At 38.6% G+C, this 19,610-nt stretch overlaps 1 protein-coding gene across 3 annotated transcripts; it reads left to right on the forward strand.

Annotated features, from left to right (window-relative positions):
- The first annotated feature begins 941 nt into the window (after positions 1-941).
- Positions 942-19,607, forward strand: LOC306854055 (coiled-coil domain-containing protein 9-like). 3 transcript variants are annotated; one of them, XM_079391846.1, is made up of 16 exons: positions 942-1,050; positions 1,491-1,546; positions 1,791-1,895; positions 2,091-2,240; positions 4,081-4,398; positions 4,777-4,860; positions 4,951-5,115; positions 6,848-7,029; positions 7,464-7,522; positions 7,766-7,813; positions 9,866-9,980; positions 12,454-12,592; positions 13,289-13,709; positions 16,208-16,339; positions 16,444-16,542; positions 19,485-19,607. In XM_079391846.1, the coding sequence occupies exons 2-16, from the start codon at positions 1,544-1,546 to the stop codon at positions 19,487-19,489; spliced, it is 2,025 nt and encodes a 674-aa protein (XP_079247972.1). In that variant the 5' UTR covers positions 942-1,050; positions 1,491-1,543; the 3' UTR covers positions 19,490-19,607. The 3 variants fall into 3 exon arrangements, with proteins under 3 accessions (XP_079247972.1, XP_079247970.1, XP_079247971.1); XM_079391844.1 differs by lacking the exon at positions 19,485-19,607 and having other exon boundaries at positions 16,444-18,858; XM_079391845.1 differs by lacking the exons at positions 7,766-7,813; positions 19,485-19,607 and having other exon boundaries at positions 16,444-18,858.
- Positions 19,608-19,610: the final 3 nt, after the last annotated feature.

Consider the following 19,610-nt stretch of genomic DNA (forward strand, 5'->3'; position numbering starts at 1 on the left):
CATCCCTAGTTTGCTAGTTCGAGTCTCAGGTCCGTAGGTGGGGGGAGTGAATGTCCAGCGCTCTCTCCACCCTCAATACCACGACTGAGGTGCCCTTGAGCAAGGCACCGAACCCCCAACTGCTCCCTGGATGCTGCAGCATAAATGGGTCTGGGTGTGTGTTCATGGTGCTGTGTGTGTGCACTTTGGATGGGTTAAATGCAGAGCACAAATTCTGAGTATGGGTAACCATACTTGGCCACGTCACGTCACTTTTTCATAACAGTAGTTTTGACATTGATAATAAATTTGTTCAGATGGCTGAAGGATGTTGGAAAAATGGTGGTTATGTTTTGTTTTTCATCTTTTTTTCTTGTTGAGAGTGATGCATAGCAACAAATACAACAATTTATTGTTTTATTTTGAGCATTTATACATAAAATGACTGCATATAAACATGCTACCCTAGATATACTGTATTTACATATAAGGGCATGGTAAAGATTTATACAGACTAGGCTACTAGAAAATATTATTATATATAATTGTATTTGTACAAGCCATTATTTTATTTTAAGTTACAGCATATTTTGAAGGAGTCTTTGCCCTTGTGCTTATTTGTCTCAAAGGCAGTATCCTCCTTAAGTGAATCTTGAAAATCAAGAAAGACATCCAGACAGCTATCCAGTGGAAATGACTGAATGTGCAATAATTCTTACATGTCAAGCGGTGTCCAGCAGATGGTGCTTTAAGCCTAAAGATGCAATGCACCATGATCTGATTTTACATTGTTAGAGTAATTATGAAACTTTTAATAGTATGTCTATGAAAGTGTAGATTGACAATTTCTCTTGTTTTTTTTAATGCTTTTCTCTTTGAATGCCCAAGTAGTGCGTGGCAAATAAAATTGGTCAAATCCCAAATTAAATTACTTTTATTTTGAAATTCCGTCTAATTTCACCGTTCCGGAAGTGGAAGCTGTTGTCAACGGAAGTAGATTTAGTGATAGTAGGTCTCCGTTGATCGAGTGCACCTTACAAGCCACTTTTAGGGGCGCTGCACTTGCCAGAGGTAAAACAGTGTGAAAGCTTTGAAACATTTATTTATTTGTCTATATTTCACAGACATTCATTGTATGTCTATATTTAATTTGAACTGCCTTTGTGTTTCACTTATCAAATCAAAAAGCTACGTGAGCTCGTCTCATGAATTGGGCTCAAAGACTCTTGGCAGCTTCTCTGAAGATATTGATACATTGTAGTAGTCCTCACGCTCGTTTCAGAGACATCATTTATTGTAAACACGCTCTGGCAATGTGTTCCTTGTTCATAGTGTTGTGTTCTCACTAATACGCTTATGCAGGGCTTTATGTAGTCTATGTTCATAAGAGGGTTAATGATGATGCCAACCTCTCCTATTGTGTGATTTGGATAGTTCTGGTCAAGCATGCAATTACATTGAGAAAGAAAAATGTTTTTGCTCTCATTGCATTGTTGTCTCCTCTCGTGTAGGTTCAGGGATTTCTTCAGCTCGCCACCTTTTGGTTTAGGACAGGCTTCCAGCCATGGTGAGGCTCGCTATCATCATTCTGTTATGATTCATGTCAAAAACGTTGTACATTTCAGATACCTTGCATGGGGAATGGTGTTTGTTTTATGTTAAAAATATTATCATGTATCATTCCTAGACAAATTTTCCCATACCAAGAGGTCAGATCTGGACTAATTTTGTTCAGCATTTAGACCAAATGTGTTAAAACTGTAATATAAGCAGTGTTTTTTCACCTGTCTGTCTTTTTCGCTCATGGTCAGTCTGCTGTGGTGGATCTAAAGACGAAGGAGGAGAAAGACGCAGAGCTGGACAAAAGAATTGAAGCTCTACGGAAGAAGAACGAGGCTTTGGTCAAGAGATATCAGGTGAATTTGAGTGCTGAAATCTGATACACTGCTGCCACTCTACCAGTTTGTTTATTTGGTGTACTACTAGTAATTATTTAATTTGACTTTGACATTGTACATGGATTCAGTCCTTGAGATGTTCAGATTCAAGGCTTTTATCTTGGTCAGTGTTATTAATTCATTCAGCTTGCTTGTCGTCTCTTGTGTCACCAGGAAATACAGGAAGATAAGAAAAAGGCTGAACAGGAGGGCATCGCTGTGACAACAACTCGCAAACCCCGCCCTCATGAGCCTGAGACTGAATGGAGAAAGACGGAAAAGGAAAACTTCACAATGACAGTTGACTTGTCCAAACCTGCTGGGGTAAAGAGAGATGGCAGAATATTTTCATAGAATGGCCACTTACCGTAATATTCCATCATATGGCACTATCATAATTGGTTCTGGACTTAAGTATTAGGTTTGGTCTCTCTTGTTCAGAAACCTTGGTTTAATCGGTTTACAGGGTAATTTTTACCTTTTATAAGATATTATTTCCCACAACGTTATTAAATGTGTGCATCATCTATTATGTCAAATTCTTACATTTAATCAATAAATTCCATTAGGATAATAAGACGCTATAGGGCTGTTACCATGTAAATGAAGTCAGTGTCAACAAAATCCCTATTTGCAATGCAGAGGAAGCATCTAAAGTGGCCTTTTAATATAGCTCAGTGGTGGCATTAATGCATCTACACTGCAATTGTAATTACATAATGCTATAAGATTTTAAATACTGAAATATGAATAATTGGAAATAAAACTGCCAGTAATGTTATCATAGACAATACATATTGCACACCCCTATAAAGAACCATGATATTTGTCTTCACAGCCATAGAGTCCATAGTTTGTTAGATACTTTTTGCTCTTGCTGTACATGTAAATATTTAATATTAATAAGTATACTGTTTCTTAACTCAAGCTTGATTTTGAATAATCTCAGACCGCTAATGATTTGCATCAGCTCCAATATAGAACAAGAGCATGTAGAAGTTAATTAGCACTCCCATTCCTCACAGCTCTGAGGATTTTAATTTCCCACATGGGGAAGGATGAGACAAGCTGTAGAGAATTTTAATCAATACCTGTAGAGTTTCAGTGGATCACAGATGGCCCGCGCAGCTGTGATAGACCCTCCTATCGTGGTTTGTGAAGGTCATGCCTTTCAGTTACTGCAAAGTGAGGGAATTTTCTTCAGATATACTTGTTGAACTAGACAGATGGGCATTGCTCTTTAAAAAATGTGATTTCCAGTTAACTGCCACCCGTCCCCTCTGTGGGACGCCTATATTTCAATTAAATCCTAATCTAATCATGACAAACTATATATCGTTGGAAAGGTCTAAGACTCCTAAATAGATATTTAACCACTTTTTTTGTTAAATTATGTAGGATAAGTAATAGATTAATTTATGACGAGTGCACCTGGAAAATCTACATAACAGGAGTTCTGACCTTTGTCAAAGAAAGTTTTCTTAGTTGCCCTTTTCCCTATCATGCTTTAGAAATCATAAGAAATGATATATCACTTGAAAACTTAATCTCAAAATTCATCCTTTAAAAGCCTTTTTAAAATCAGACATTGCATTACCATTGAAATGGTGCATCAAAATCATATTACAAAATGTTTTCATTCATGAATTATAAAAAAAATAATTTGGATAATGCACATTAATGTCTATGTTCAAAGATGTGAGTGACAGTTAAGGGGTTCAAAAAAAAAAAAGTAGGTATGGTAACATGTCTAATGCAGTGTTGATATTGTTAACCAAAACTATTAAAGAGTTGTTATTTTTTGTTGTTCATTTAAATGAAGAAAATGATATACTTGAACTTTAAAATGAAAATTGGAAATTTTGCCTTGGGAACAGAAGGAAAGGAAATAAGTTTAAGTACTTAAAATTACTACTTAAACTGAAATAAAAATTAATAGAAGCTAAATATTAATAATAAAACAAAAAAAATGACAAAAGGACATTCAATTTCTAAATTCTGTATTTTTAAACTATAGTGAAAACTGAAAATATAAAATAGATTAATAGATACTCTGTTAGTATTTAAATTATACTAAAATTACATTGGTCCTATGAACTTGACTGAGTAGAAGTGTCATAAACTTTTTACTCCTGGACTAAAGAAAATCATACTGCCTTTCTAGGAAAAGCGTGTGGTGAATGACAAGAAACCAGCTGCTCATCGTGGTGACCAGGGCCTAGAAGAAGAAGAGTCTGGTCAGCCTCATGGTGAGAGTCCCCCCCACAGAACAGGATCGGGCCGGCTGAGTAGAGGTGGCCACCGCGGCGGAAGAAGAGAGCCTCGTTCAAACAAAGACGAACCATGGTCGGAAAGGCAACCTCAGGATGGTGAAGGTGGAGAGGGTCCAGCTCGAAGTGAACACTTCTCTAGAGGAGGGTGGAGAGGAGGAAGAGGTGGAGGAGGAATGCAAGGAGGATCAGGCTCAGACAGGAAATCAAAGGTCACTATTGACAGTCACCAGTGACCTTTTCTAATCATTTTGTAATTGAGATATTATAAAATAAAGTTGTGGTACATTAATTTACTTGCAAAGTCATTTGTAGGTGTGTATGACACAAAATGTACAGAAGGGAAAACACAAGTCCCACATTGTCGTTGCTTGCAAAATGAATTATTTGTACACATCACTGCTTCTTCAAGCATATGTTGTATCATTGTAAGACAAAACATTGCTGTTTAAATAAATACTAGGAATTTCGCAAGCAATGGCAGAAAGTATTCTTAATGTTGTTTTTTTATGTTTTAGATCTTCTTTGAAATAGAAACACAGATTTAGTTTTTTAAACACAAGCATCGTTATTGATATCCAATTTTTCAGGAGTGGGAGGAAAAAAGAAGACAGAACATAGAGAAGATGAATGAAGAGATGGAAAAGATTGCGGAATATGAGAGAGGTCAAAGGGTATGTTTTGGTCAACCCAACTTTCTCTTTTTATTGTATCATTCCATTTCCAATGTGCTGCATGTGCACTGAACATTTATTTTTTTGCAGGCTGATGGAGAGAAGCCCATCAGAAACTTTCTTGATGACCCACGGCGTAGTGGGCCGATACCAGAAACTGACCGCAAGGACGGAAGCCGGCGACATGTGCGCAATTGGGGTGGTGTTGACTTTGACAATGTGAAGACCGGTCCAGAGGTTGAGAGAGAATGGACGGTACTAAGCAGATTGACTTGTTTGGTTCCATATTTCAAATAAATCCTGATATTTAAAAAAAAAAAATCAAATAATCGTAAAACGTTTCCACAAAAAGCAGAACTGTGTTCAACATTGATAATGGTAAGAAATGTTTTTAAGCACCAAATCAGCACATTAAAATGATTTCTGAAGGATCATTTGACTATGAAGACTGGAGTAATGGCTACTGAAAATACAGCTTTGCCAGCATAAGAATAATTTTTTTTTTAAAATTCAATTAGAAATTGAGTGTTTTAAATTGTAGTAATATTTCACAATTTGACTGATTTTACTGTTAAAATCGTACCAACGGCACACCTTTTAATAGTAGTGTAATGGTAGAGGCCAGCATATTCAATTTTCTTTCTCTCTTTTTTCCCCCAAGGTCTTTTTATTAAATAATTTTGTCAAACATAGAGACACAATACAGTTAGACACCTTTTTCATTTTTTAGATAACGTTCCTACCCACAACAATTCCCCCTGTTGCACGATTATACATTTAAGCTTTCTAATATGAATTTTTATTATTATTTTTATAAAAAATAATAATTTACACTACTCCTCTGAGATAACCAAGTAATTGCTCCTCTGAGGTTGCCAAGTAATATAAAAGTAATATAAAACCTGTTGGTACAGCCTCTTATAGTGTGCCGTATTTTTTCTAAGGCAATATAATGTAGTAGGTCCTTAAGCCATTGCTTAAAGTTTGGAGGGGATTTTTCTTTCCATTCGAGCAGTATTAAACCTCAGAGCTAAAAGCATAGTAAAAGTGATCAGATTTTTCTTACTTTGATTAAAACAAGGATTGTGGTGTAATACCAAATGTTGAAATTATGGCTACAGGCTCTATACACATCTTTAATGTATCAGAGAAATTTAAATACCAACTGCCAGAAGTCTTATAATTTTGGACAAAGCCAGAACATGTGAGATAACGTACCTGGCTCAATTTCACACCTATCACAGTTAGGGTCTAAATTTGGTTTGAATTTGGCTAACTTCACTTTGGACCAATGCAGTCTGTGAACAATTTTAAATTGAATTACTCTGTTTTAGACAAATTGAAGATACATAAATATTATTTAAGACATGTCCTCAGAGAATTCTATATCTAATTCCACCTCCCATGTTCTTTTTAATTGAGCTAGGGGTTCCAGATTATAAGTATTGATTACAGAATAGATTTTTACCAACGGTTCCTTTGGAATATGGACTCCATAATAGATTCAAGAAGGGAACCAGGAGGCAGCGAAGGATAGTGGCTCAATGAGGAAGACACAAAGCTACGAAGCTGAAGATATCTAAAAAAGTGGGATTCAGGAATTTGGAACTTCATTTTCACTTGACTGAATGATGCAAAGTCTCCATAACATATCTTTTAGTGTCCTAAGACCTTTAACAGACCAAATACTAAAGGTTTCATCCATAATAGAAGGGGTAAACGTGATTTCTTGCTATGGGGAGCGTAGACTGATAATTCCTTGAGTGCAAAACTTCTAAATTGTGCCCATATTTTGAATGAGTGTTTAACAACTGGTTTTGAAGAGAATTTAAATATTGGTTCGGGTGGTGGGAGTTTTGAGCAGAGCAGGGCGGGAAGAGAGGCTGGTCGACATGACATATTTTCTAAAGACAGCCAATTGGGGCCACTATTATTTGATGAATTAACCCAATATTAGTTTCTTTCTCTCTTTTTAATCACATAACAGAATCGTAGGCCAAGTGGTAAAGGCTCAGTGGATATGACTCTGTCCATGACTGGCCGAGAAAGAGCCGAGTATCTCCGCTGGAAAAAGGAGAGAGAGCAGATTGACGAAGAACGACTGGCTCGTCACCGTAATGCCACTGGCCAGTGGAGACGAGAGTGGGATTCCCAGAAAACGGAGACAATGTGAGTATCAATGACATAAATGCTCACTATCGTAGCAAGATTATGCCATATAGCTATGCAATCCTTAAAGGGCTAATTCATTTGAGAAAATTTCATTCTGCCATATTTTACTCGCCCTCATTTGGTTCAAAACCCATATGACTTGATTTCTTCTGTAGAACACAAAAGTAGACATAAATGCTGCACATTCACTATATGGCAAAGAGAGGCCTGTACAATTCTCTTTTTGTGTTCATCAGAACAGTATCATGAATGACATAAATGATGACAGAATTTTTATTTTGAGTTGAATTATCCCTTTAATGTTAGCTCTAACAATTTTATTTCTGTCCGAGTGTTAAAAAGAGAGGCAGATCAATACTCCGTGTATAGGAGTAATTCATGCTGACAGGGTGAGAATGAGATGACCAGTGACACCTGTGGCGTTTTCACAGGTTCAAGGAGGACTCCTCTGTGGCTGGAGAGGGCTCACAAGAACAAAGCAACAGGAGAGGTAAATCACACACAAATACTTCCACACCCATCACAGTGACACCTGTTCTACACAAACCATGAATGTCACCCCACATTTTTAGAGTGACTATTACTTCATACAGCCAGCCAATAGACTATAATACTCCAACAAAAGCATGGAGTAGTTACAGCAGGTACACGTTTATACACATTTATTAAATTTCTGCTTTGTGAAACTTGTGTTTGTGGCTCTTTGGTGATGTTTTGTGCTGTGGTTTCTCAGCAGCTAGAGGGCGCAATGCCCATGTACAGCAACGCAGTGGACCTTCAGGTCAGCTTAAGGCATGAGACTGTGTGTGTGTGGCGAGTGTCTTTTTGCCCTGCTTCACATTGGCCCTAGTCTGAGTGCAAGCCAACAACTGTTCCTGCGCTGATAGTTTCTAATTGCTTTCTGCTCCTTCATAATAAGTTACAGTGGGGAATATGTGTGTGTCTGATTGAATTATCTATTGTCTAAAATGCAGTTCACTGGATAGCTAAGATAACATTTCCCCTTCATTGCTTTCTGCCAGTCGCCCATCCATTATTTCAAACTTGCTTCCCGGTCATTTTGCTGAGCAGAAAACATGCACCTGGCAACCCCTTGCTTTCTTGACTTGAGTGACCTTTTACTCCTTAACTCACAGTAAAAGCAACACTAGCAACAATTGTAAACAAAGACAAACATTTCCCGTGGCCTGTTGCATGAAACTAGTTGAACAAACTCTAAGTTGACAAAATCTAACAAATCCTGCCTGGTTTTGATTAGGTACAGCGGGCTCACAACGCTCAGTATAAACATTTTCTGTCAACTCGGCGTTAGATCCAGAGTTTGTGATCAATTCTGAAAAGCGTGCACCTGAAAATGTGACACGTGCAGAAAACAGCCAGTCATGTGGAGCATGGAGAGCATTGGTGTGATTTACATCTCGCGAGAGTTGGCACAATTCAGATACACGGGGAGTGGCTTTTTTGCATCAGATATGTCACTTTGCTCAAAGCTGATTGGGCCAGTTTGGTTTTGCGACCTCTGACCCAGAATAAATCCTGCTCCAAAGCAGGGTAGCCGTGTGAGCGTAAGTTAGCCACTCCCACCTTGTTGAGCCCGAAAACACTCGGAGTTTGCTCAAACTAAATGCTAACTTACCTGGGCAAAAACCAAAGCCGGCTTTGTGCAACAGGCCTTTGGACACTCTAGTTTTGGCTAATTAGTGGTAAATAATTCTGTAAACCATTCTTCATCTTGATGTTCTTTTAGCATCCCCGGTCATTTTCAGCCCAGGTATTTGTGGATAAAAAAAGCATTAAATGGTCTCAAATTCATTCATAGATTTTAAGACCATATAATATCTTAAATAGTGTAGAAAAAAGGTCTTGTGATTTGTGGAGATGTTTAATTTGCAAATTAATAGACAGGAGATGCTTCAAGGCCTGTAGTTTCCTTTAAAGGCAACTAATATCATTTTTAAATCGTCCCAATATCAAAAACTAAAAATGTATATTTAGATTTATATAAAATTTTTATAATGTTATACAAGCATTGTTAATGTTTATTATTTAAAATGTATTTCTGCTTTATTTTAAACAATAACAATATATTATTGTTTAAAATAATAAAAAAAAAATAAACATAATATAAATAATATCTTTGTCACAGAGCTGATCCTAAACTTTCAACATTTGTCGTAAAAAAAAATAGGCCCTGCATCCTCTGGGATGTTTTAAATGAGGACGCTTCTCAGTTCAATCCAGCAAAACTAAATGTCCTAATCAAAAACACGGTGTTATCATTTTTAGATATGCACTGTGAGAAGTGTTCTGTTATGTTCAGGATTGTAGCATACTTCCAATTGGCTTATACTCAAACGACATTCCCCTGCTAAGACACAATCCTCTAACTAACATCACTCTTTCCCTAACATTGTGATTTTTACATTACATTTTTTTCTGGAATATTTATATTCAAAAGCTGTCATTCATAACAAACCTAAGTAGCTCTTTTGCATCAAAGAAAGTCTTGCAGCTTTTGACACATGCTCATTTGCTGATGTCTTGGCTTTGAGTGCTTCACAAACCCAGGATCTACCTCACAACTTTCAAGTCTCATCACAGTGCTGTCAAATCAAGGGCACATTTGCATGTTTTTCTCATCCATTCCCCTCTCATCCTGAAGAGTGAAGCATAGAGTGGCAATCCATCAGAATGACAGGGGGCCATCTGTTACTGTGAGCCCAGGGTCATCTGTCTCCACCACAGATTTCAGACGCAAAATTGTTTTCCAAGGTCTTGCTCAGCCCCACATCACCCTTCAAAGATAAATATTGCTTTAATCTCTCTTATGCAGAAGACAGCAAGAGGCCGCCCAAGGTACCAAGCTTTGGAGACTTCTTGGGACAGGGCAAACCCAGACAGGGAGGTCGTGGACGAGGGAAGGGTCGTAGTCAAGGCAAAAGTTACAGGTATGCAAAAGTCCTTCACTCTGTGGAAAATGATCTACACCAGCATTGCTCCTAGAGCAGGGGGGGGTCCAGTCTGCTCCTGAAGGACCATCAGTGTCCTAGCGATCTTCAAGGGTGCAAACGTGTCATCTTTCGGCAAAATTCGCCGTTTTCACCTTGAAATAGGTCATTCACGTGAATCGTGTAGATCTGTAAAAAAATATGCGAGTCATCTGTGTCATGTCACCTGTAGCGTTTTTTCCCCTGTTGGCAAAGGAATGGACCCGCCCTACTCTGCCTCTGATTGGCTTTCCCTTAATATCCAACCAATCTACTCCTGAAGCCTAACTTTTAGGCACTGCAGGCAACTGTCCATATAGATTAGGCTGTTTGTAGCTAGCTAAATTAAGTTCGCTGTAGAGCAGGATGGAATGCATTTATATCTGCTGTAAATTATGGTGATCCAGTTTAAATGGTGATTACCGCATGAGGCTGCTGGGTTTTTTTTGTTCTGTTTTGTGTGAGGCTGCTGTTGCGATAGCTTTGAAGATTATAAGTTACGTTATCGCTACATTAGTTCACTATCCTTTGCAAAAATGCTCCTTAGTCTCGACCTTAACATTTGTCTCGCATATCAGTAAGCTATTACTCTGACATGAAGTCCATTTAAGAACTGTTCGACCTACAAGTAAAGCATACCATTTAATGTACAGTAATATTAGTATCACTCAGCTCAAGTGGAGGCAGCGCTAAGCCATAGCTAAGTGTCAGCCTGTAACAGCCTGTTTCAAGACGGAGAAACACCTCGCGTTTAGCCCATCAGCTGCTTCAAAAATTAGAGTGCTGAAATGATTTACAGTGGTTTATTTGCCCTGACTAAGTTCATGTAACATCTTAACAACAATCCTTGTTGATTGTCTTGTTTCTTGACCAAATATCTAAAAAAATTTAAATCAAGAAGCATTTTCTAGACAAGTAAAAATTGTCTTGTTTTTAGAAAAAAGTTTTTCCTCAAAACAAGCAAAATAATCTGCCAATGGGGTAAGCAAAATAATCTTATTTCAAACTGAAAACAAGATTATTTTGACTTTTTTTCTTTGGAAAAAAAATTATTTAAGAATTCTTAGATATTTGGACTGGAAACAAGACAAAAAAATGTAAGAAAAGCATTTTTTTCAGTGTGTAACATTTTCTCCCTATAAAGCAGTTTGACTTGCCATTGTGTGTGAAATGTGCTATGTAAATTAACTTGCCTTTACCTACGTTGGCATTTAACTAGTTCAGGTAGCCAAACTTTACCACTCACCTACTTCAATTTTTTTTTCAGAGTGAGGGAATGAGAGAGTTTGAGGAGGAAGATGCCCTTACTGTGGCTCAACTAGAGGCTGGTGCAAATGGAGCTGGTCCTGGTTTAAGTTAGAATCAAAGTGTGATGTGAAGGGAAAGGAATATGTTTCAATTCACAGTTTAAAAAAAATAAAAATAGAGAAACCAGGCCATGCCAGATGCAGCTTCTGCTGCAAAGAGATCAATTATGCTACCACGGGCTCCCATGCCATTTTGGCATATTGTAAAAGTTGTTTGTAGTTCCGTTTACCAGATAAAAATATTGTGTGATGAAGATATATTTTGGTATTTTGTGTTTTTCTTTGGTGGGTGTCACAGGGCCAGAGAGGGAGTCCTGGGGGGGTCAGGTTAGTTTAGTTTGTCACCATTTTCGCCCCTGATGAGTTTGCACCCCCTAGATCTTATGGCTTAACTAGACCATTTTTTATTTCCCGTGTTGATGTTCTATTAAAAGATGCAGTATGAGACATATCAGCCCTGCCCTATACATTTTACAGTCCACGGTTGGGAACATAAAGGCCTCATGCAGGCAACAAGTGACCCATAAGTGCACCATTTGGGATGGCCCCATTAAAGAGTTTGTCCCTCTCAAGAGTCTAGTCCCACTAGGCTTTAGTTATGTTGTCTAAACCTTGGTCCAGTTTCCACCTGGTAGTAAGATGCATTTTCTGTGATCTAATCACTAGTAGTCAGATGCATTACTATTTCCACCTGGTATTAACATTAATTTCAAATGCATCTGAAGGAGATGAACCTATGTTACTGGGGTTAGCGGGAAAGTAAGCAAATTAAAAGTGTAAGGAGTACATTTGTGTGTTTGGTACAAAACCGCAACATTTAAATTGCTTGTTTTGGTTTGTTCTCACATTGTGTCTCTGAACGGTCACGTGTTAGGTGGTGCTCTGTGCTCTGGGATTCATTCAGGGCAGGTACCGTTTCCACTACTATGTGGTCATGTGTTTCTGACTACATTTATATGTGGTTTTCCAGGATCTGCTTGTGATCAGATCACTAAATCGCATCTTAATACCATGTGGAACCTGTGATTGCTATTTGGAGCAAGTGGCATTATAGGTTGAGAAATTATCATTCTAGACTGTATTTGATGAATTAATGTTCATTGACCAACCTACTTCCTTCCTTAAAGCATGCATGATAATCGGTGGGAAGGAGAAAATGAAGAGGAGAAAGGAGGAAAGGAGGAGCAAGAGAAGGATGAAGAGAAGGTCGAAGAGAAGGAAAACGAGAACAAGGAGGACACCCTCAAGGCTCCGTTATCACACAAGGTAAGAGGCCTGAAAACACTAATGATGCTTTTCCACTGCGTGGTACGACGGCACGGCTCAGTACGGCACGGCACAGTTCGGCTTGCATTTCCACTGCAGTTTAGTACCGCTTTAGAGTGGGTGGGATTATTCACGTGTCGTTATAGTTGCGCTGCCTCTACTGCCGTGACTCCTGAAAAACTTGTTCATTCCACGTTGCTCCATCAAGCTCTTGCTGGATCCGCTCCTCAGCCATCAATGAGAGGAATGTATGTACTTCCTCAACAGACAAAGAAACAGCCATTTTTGGTTGTTAAAGGTGCGCTCATTCAAAACAGTTGCGTTCGATCCTTCACTGGCTGTGCCGATTTAAATCTAGCAGGTCTGTTGTGTCTCGTGTTGCAAGTTCAATGACGCAGGCAGTGACGATTTTCTCCGGCCAATCAGTGATCAGCAGAGTTTACACGTCACGTTTTGGTAAAGGTACGGTTCGCTTGGAACCTCAACCGAGGTGGTACAAAAAAAATACCAGGTACTGTACCCAGTGGAAAACCCCCCAAAAGTGAACCGTACTGAACCGCACCGTGCCATGCCGTACCATGCAGTGGAAAAGCGCCATGAGTAACATGGTACTAAGAGTTCTTTTGAAGAGCATTATGAATGAAGGTTGCTTTTAGTTAGTCTTTCAATTTTTCCTGACCTTCTCTTGCTGTGCAGAAGACTGATGGAGGCCTTGCTGAAGAGGATGACGATGAGTGGGAGGATGCTAGTGATGGTGAAGAGGAAGATGTGAAAGAGGATGAAAAAGCAGATCAAGAGGAAGACTCGAAAGATGCTAAACCAACAGAAAAAAACCCTACCTCTCCTGGAACCTCTACTCTCACCCCAAAAGAACAACGTACCCCAAGACCTAACCCCCTCAGCCCTTTCTCCCCACTGGATGGCCACCAGCCAGTATCAGACTGGGGTGAAGAAATGGAGATGCTTTCTCCTAAGAGCATTCTGGGTGAAAGCCCTCTGAGGCCCAGCAGCACTGAAAGCAGTCCAGCTCAACCCAAGAATAACCCGGCTGAACATAACACGACGACCACCCCCAGCCATCCAGAAGGACCAGAAAGCAAAGAAATGACATCTACAGGTGGAATAATTATGGTCTTTATTTAGTATTTCACAGTTTCTCTTTTTAGCGTGCTTGTTAAGACTGGGGCTGCCACTAAAGACTATTTTTATTTTGATCAATCTATCGACTAATTTATTGATTATCTATAGAAAAACTGATCCAAGGCACTTCTTCCGGTTCCAAAAGGTTAAAAAGCCTTTATTCAGAGCCATGTTTGAATAAAGGCTTTTTAACAAGATATCTTTTTTCTATAGATATATATTTTTTAACCCAACCAAAGAGCACCTTCTGGGATCATTAAACAGAGGTCCTTTCAGCAAGTAGCGCTCCAAGATCTTTTCCTTTAATTTATCGATTAATCTAAATTAATTTCCCACAAAAAATAAACAATTTTACTTAATAAAATATAGTTTAATAAAATATTCTTAAACCAACTGAACAAAAATGAATGAACAAAACTTGTAAAATACATAATGTATTATAAATGATAAAGCTAATGTAGATTACGCATTACAACAAAGACCTGCAGGGGACACCAGTTGCCTGATGATTGTTTTTACACATTACTGCGTGATCTGATCCTTGTTTAATATTGACCAAGCACCACTTAATTCAAATGTCCACTTAATCTTTAATATTTGGCCATTTCTTTAGGACAGAAATGCTATAGCCACTGTAATTAAATGAATATGTGGACATCAAAACGTGTAAACTCCGAGTGAGGGTTTGAGCTTTTATTTTGAAACCGCAATGTATTTTCCTGTGTTTTTCCTTAGGTTTATAAATGATTTACCTTACAAATCTGATGAAATGGCGCACGTTGCGTTCCCAGATGAACGTTGATAAACCCAAACTCGCAACAACATGCAGAGATGAGCTTGAGACGCTCCACATATAAATGATAACAGTTTCTGTGTAAGACGTGCGCACTTAACCTACACGCATGTAAATAATTAAAGCACTGCATATACTGTATTAGAACTGCATCGCATATAATTTAATTAAATCATAGCATTTGTGAATTCACAATTGTGCTTAAATATGATTTTCAAATGGGTTTAATATATCATGCAGCCTTGGAAAAGTCTAATAATGTGTGCTTCTCAATGGAAGGCTGCATCCTTCCTAGTTCAGTCCTTCAGAGTCTTGTAGGCTAGAGTCCTCCTCGGCATATAAATGCTAGAATAAGACGGTCTAGTAGGTGCGCGTGGCTAAATAACATATGTTCCCGCCCACAGTCACGGCACGAAAACACTAAGTTTTGGAAAAATATTTTATTACAAATCTTTATATAATTTGGCTTTCTATTCATGCAATACAATGCATTACAGCCATCTACAATCTCCCTGTTGGTTAAGTTATTGGCAGTTTAGGTTTAAGTAATTTACAGCAAAACAAAAGATTACATCTATCCTTTCATGTCCGAAAACATTATTTTTGTCTTAGATTTCATAATAAATTCAAAAATTCGTTTTTCGTCCGTTCGTTCGTTCCATTATGAAATGGAATAGGTACAAAGGATTATGGGTGATTGAAGGTCACGGAGGATACATCCCATGCATCTTTCAAATTCAGTTGAATGAAAGACGCGAAACGAAGGCTGTCTTCCAAGGATCCTTCCGATTGAAATGGCCTTCAGCGATGTTTGATGTGGCCGAGAAATGCAGCCTTTGTAAGATGCAGCCTTCTGTTTGAGAAACACCCAACGTGTTTTATGGATTCTCGTCCGTGAAATGCGCCACTTCCGGTATTTTGCTGGTTAGTCGACGAGAGCAAAATTAAGTCGATGATTTTTAAAAATCGAATAGTCGACTAAAATCGACGAATCGCGACAGCCCTAGTTAGGATACTTAGCAAGGTCTGGGGTGTGCTTAATTTTTTCCATCTGCCATTATATCTCACGTTTAAGCATTCTAGCATTTTAATTGATGGTGTGTGCACACCAAAAGCTGAAATTATTCCCTCAAGTACATTACATACAAAGTCAATGCAAAGACTCTAATAGATGTGAATACGCGTCGAGCGATGTGATTGCTGAGAGAGCACAATAACACACATTTTCTTCGCAAGTTGAAAAATTCTAACTTGAGTGGAAAATTCACATGACGTGTTGTTGCGTAAGCCAATCAGAGAAGTGCTTATTTTAATGTCCGGTTGTATCAGAAAATAGTGGAGAGCATTACATGATGTCTTTATTCGTGCAAGTGACACAACAAACATCCCACGAGTACCCATCTAGAGTGCTAAGGCTATGCGAATACTGGCTTCGCTTTTGGTGTGCACACACCATTAGACTTCAGCTTCCGTTGTTTTTATCTCCTTTTTCTGATTTTTACTATCTCTACTAGTTCTTGCAAGCAACAACCCAACTGTTAGTGTTGCCCCCTAGTGGAGCTACTAAGCAGGGCGGTCATTTCCATGCATGTGTGATGTATGTGTGCATGTGTGAAATATTAATATTAGATGAAAAACTTTGGAATCTTAGTAGTGAATCTAAAGTGTTTTTTCACATTCAGTGGTGGAGTCAGCTTCCTGTGAAACGCCAAAGGAGCCTGTACCAGCTGAATCTACCGACACAACCACCTCGAGCAGCCATGACACAGCAGATCCTGTTGTGCCGCCCACCCCAGACAGCGCCAACCAGAGCAGTAAGTCAGAACAATTCATTAACACACAAAGTTTGAATTATGGTTTCCTCCAAATGAACCATTAATTGTACTCTCCTGCATATCCTGTTTATCCTCTTATACAGAGGACAGCGACGCCCCTATTTTAGAGCCGGATCAGAGTCAGCCTGAAACGAAGGTTGTGGAGGATATGGCAATGGATTCTTCAGATCAACCGTCCTCAGGTGCTGTTCTTATTACCAGCTTTGAGACTGTGGCTTTTCGAAAGAGGTCCCTTACTTCAGCTGACTTCTAACAACTAACCAACGTCCTCCCCTTTTCTCCGCGCACTTCAGTCTTTCTGGTCTCTCTGCCTCTCCCTCCCTGTTCACTACACTCATGTCTCCTTTATGTTCCCGTGTCCATCTGTCTCATGGCATGAGATGACATCTGCTATAGGGCTTGTCTCTATCGTCTTTGACAAATGGGAATGCAGCTCCTCAGGCTGTGACAGTCCTCCCCTCCTCTGGGACTGACTGCTTCTGTCTGCAGCTTCACACTGGCTGTCATTCTCCACTGTGAACCTTGCACACCTCCTCCAGCACGACTAATATCCCACATTTACTGTGCTCCTGGATCCCCCTCATTGTCGTTCTTGCACCTCTTTGATTTTGCACCTTTCCCTGGATGACATGTTTGGATATGGGTTTTGGCTTTCATGCATGTCACAAACTGCTTGAGCAAATAAGTGTTGTTTTGATTTTTATTCCATTTTTGCAAAGGCGTGTGTGTGTGTGTGTGTGTGTGTGTGAGAGTGTGGACTGCAAACGTGAATGATCTATAACATCATTCCAACAGGATCCCATTTGATCGCTGTTTAGGATCATTATCATTGAGGGGAAAGCTGTTTGGCTTTTCTCTCAGAGCAGCTTGCAGAGATTAATTACACAGGGTAAACCTAATGTGGTTCCAGAGACTGTATGGCATCTTATTAGATTTCATGTCATTTTAATGTTCATCATGTATGTTTATCAAGCCACGCAGAATGAATGTACACCAGAGTTTAAATAGCTATGTTTCCATCCACCTTTTTTATGTGCATTTTGGAATATCACATAATAATGTGCATTAAAAAACTTATGCACAAAACTTATGCACAATTAAGTAAGATGAACTTTTTATCCACTAAGAAAAAATGCACATAAACTACGATGGAAACACATTTACCGAATAAATTCCACCATGCGCATCAAAAAAAGTCATGAGACAATGGGACGGGAAAACTTGACTAACCAGCGGACCGATCTCATTCCACAGCATATGAAACATTCTGAAATGCCTGAGCAAAGTAAGTCTGTATAATTGTCTTACACGACTGCGTTCCCAAACAGCAGGCATCTACCTCCGAAAGCAGTGACAGAATTTATTTTGTTTCGTCTGCTTGCTCTGAGGCGCAAGTAATTTATCATATATGAAAATTATTATATTTAGTGGCTTCTCCTACTTTTTTGATTGATATTTAGTGCCAGTTTATCAGGAAGTGACTATTTTGTTCTCTTTGACTCATTGGATGGAAACGGTGCTTTATTCACAAATGTTTTGTTATTCCAGTGTGGATGGAAACATAACTAATGAGGGTAGTTTTTGCCAATAAAGGCCATTGCTTATTCGTATAAAAAAGGACCTCCGAGATGATCATGGTTCCTAGGAAATTTAAAAAATTATGGAAATTTGTGAGTAATATTCTAGTTATGCACTGTTTGAAATGAGTTCATCAGGTAGAGTTAAGTCTTTTTACTAATTTTGAATAAAAGATTTGACACGTGACGTATTTGGATGTGTATATGGTGGCTTAAATAAGCCACAGTAATCTCAGTAAAATGAATTTTTAGATTCCTTCAGTATTCAGTATCATTCAGTAATCACAAACTACTGGAAATGTCATGGAAATTCTTTGATTACAAGAAATGGGAACTCAGGATCACATTCAGTTACAAAGCAAAGGAAAATCAAAACTAAAAACAAGCCTAGCCAAACATTATGAAAGACAAAATGAAATTGGTGGCCTTTATTTTCATCAGTTTGTTTTTTTCTAAAGTCTGAAATTTGAATTATCTCAGATTTTTTTTATTGCCCTTTTGAGGTGCGGTCACATTCACCATTTAGTGAATTTTCACAGGCAAATCCAGTCGTTTCAATAGGAATCCATGCAATCTGGAATTTAGTGTGAAGGCGAAGTATTTCCCCACAGATTGCACAATAGGTTTAAGTTGCTCATGCAAATTTGCCATGTTGACCAAAGTAAAGCTGCTTGGTTTAAGAAAATGGCTTTAGTGTGAGCGTTTCATCATACATGCATACATACACTGTTGACAACATACAATGGACCTTTAGTTCCTGTGAAATTTTGCCAAAATATCACTGATGTGACTGCACCTTTTTCTGTACAAAGTACTCTGTCTCTGTAGGATTTTTACTCATACAAGTGATGAATTTGTAGCTTATCACTGTTTACATTTGGCACAATGCTGGAATGGCGAATAAATGTTGTGCTGCTTGTTACTTCTGATTGTCTCCCTTTCCCTTTGAGCCCATTTGAATTGAGAAACCACCCCTTAGTGTTTTGTGTTTCGTGATTTTTTGACATCGTATCTACTCCATTGCCAAAGGCTCAACCCTGTCACTCAGTCATTTGGGATCACTGTCCTTCTCCTCCTGCTTATTGCCATTACATCATACCAGTTTATCATGTGACTAATTGCTCATTAGCAACTAATGAGTGGTTGTGCCAGTTCCCTCATTCAGATTTCCATTATCCACTGGAAATATAAAACAAACTCTAATGGCTCAATAACATGATTCTTGTATTTCCTTTCATTTGATTACTCCGCTACGCTTAGCCTGTTTACCAGGAAGAAACATCCAGGAAACTGTTTTTTATTGCTAAAAAATGCTTTTATGAGAAAACTGCAGTCGTTTTTCAGATCAGAGCAGTGAATGAAACCCTTAGAAAATCAAATGCACTTTTTGTCTTAGGGTTTCACATTAGGAGACACTATGAAACAGTACATACTTTTTTGCTGTTTTTGTCAAACAAAGCAACTGCAATGGTGCAAGTTTTTTATCACTCATACTGTGTGTTTTCATGTTAATCTTTTCATCCTGACTGATTTATATATGTCAACAGGCTGAGGACTAAATGCAGGTGAACTCGGTGCTTCACAAACTGGAGTAGGAGATAAGCGGAGGAAAGGGAAGACATCAGGTGTAATGGACGACTGTTGACTGTAAATTTCAGGGGGCGAGGGGGCAT

This window comes from Barbus barbus, assembly GCF_936440315.1.
Source record: "Barbus barbus genome assembly, chromosome: 34".
NCBI lineage: Eukaryota > Metazoa > Chordata > Actinopteri > Cypriniformes > Cyprinidae > Barbus > Barbus barbus.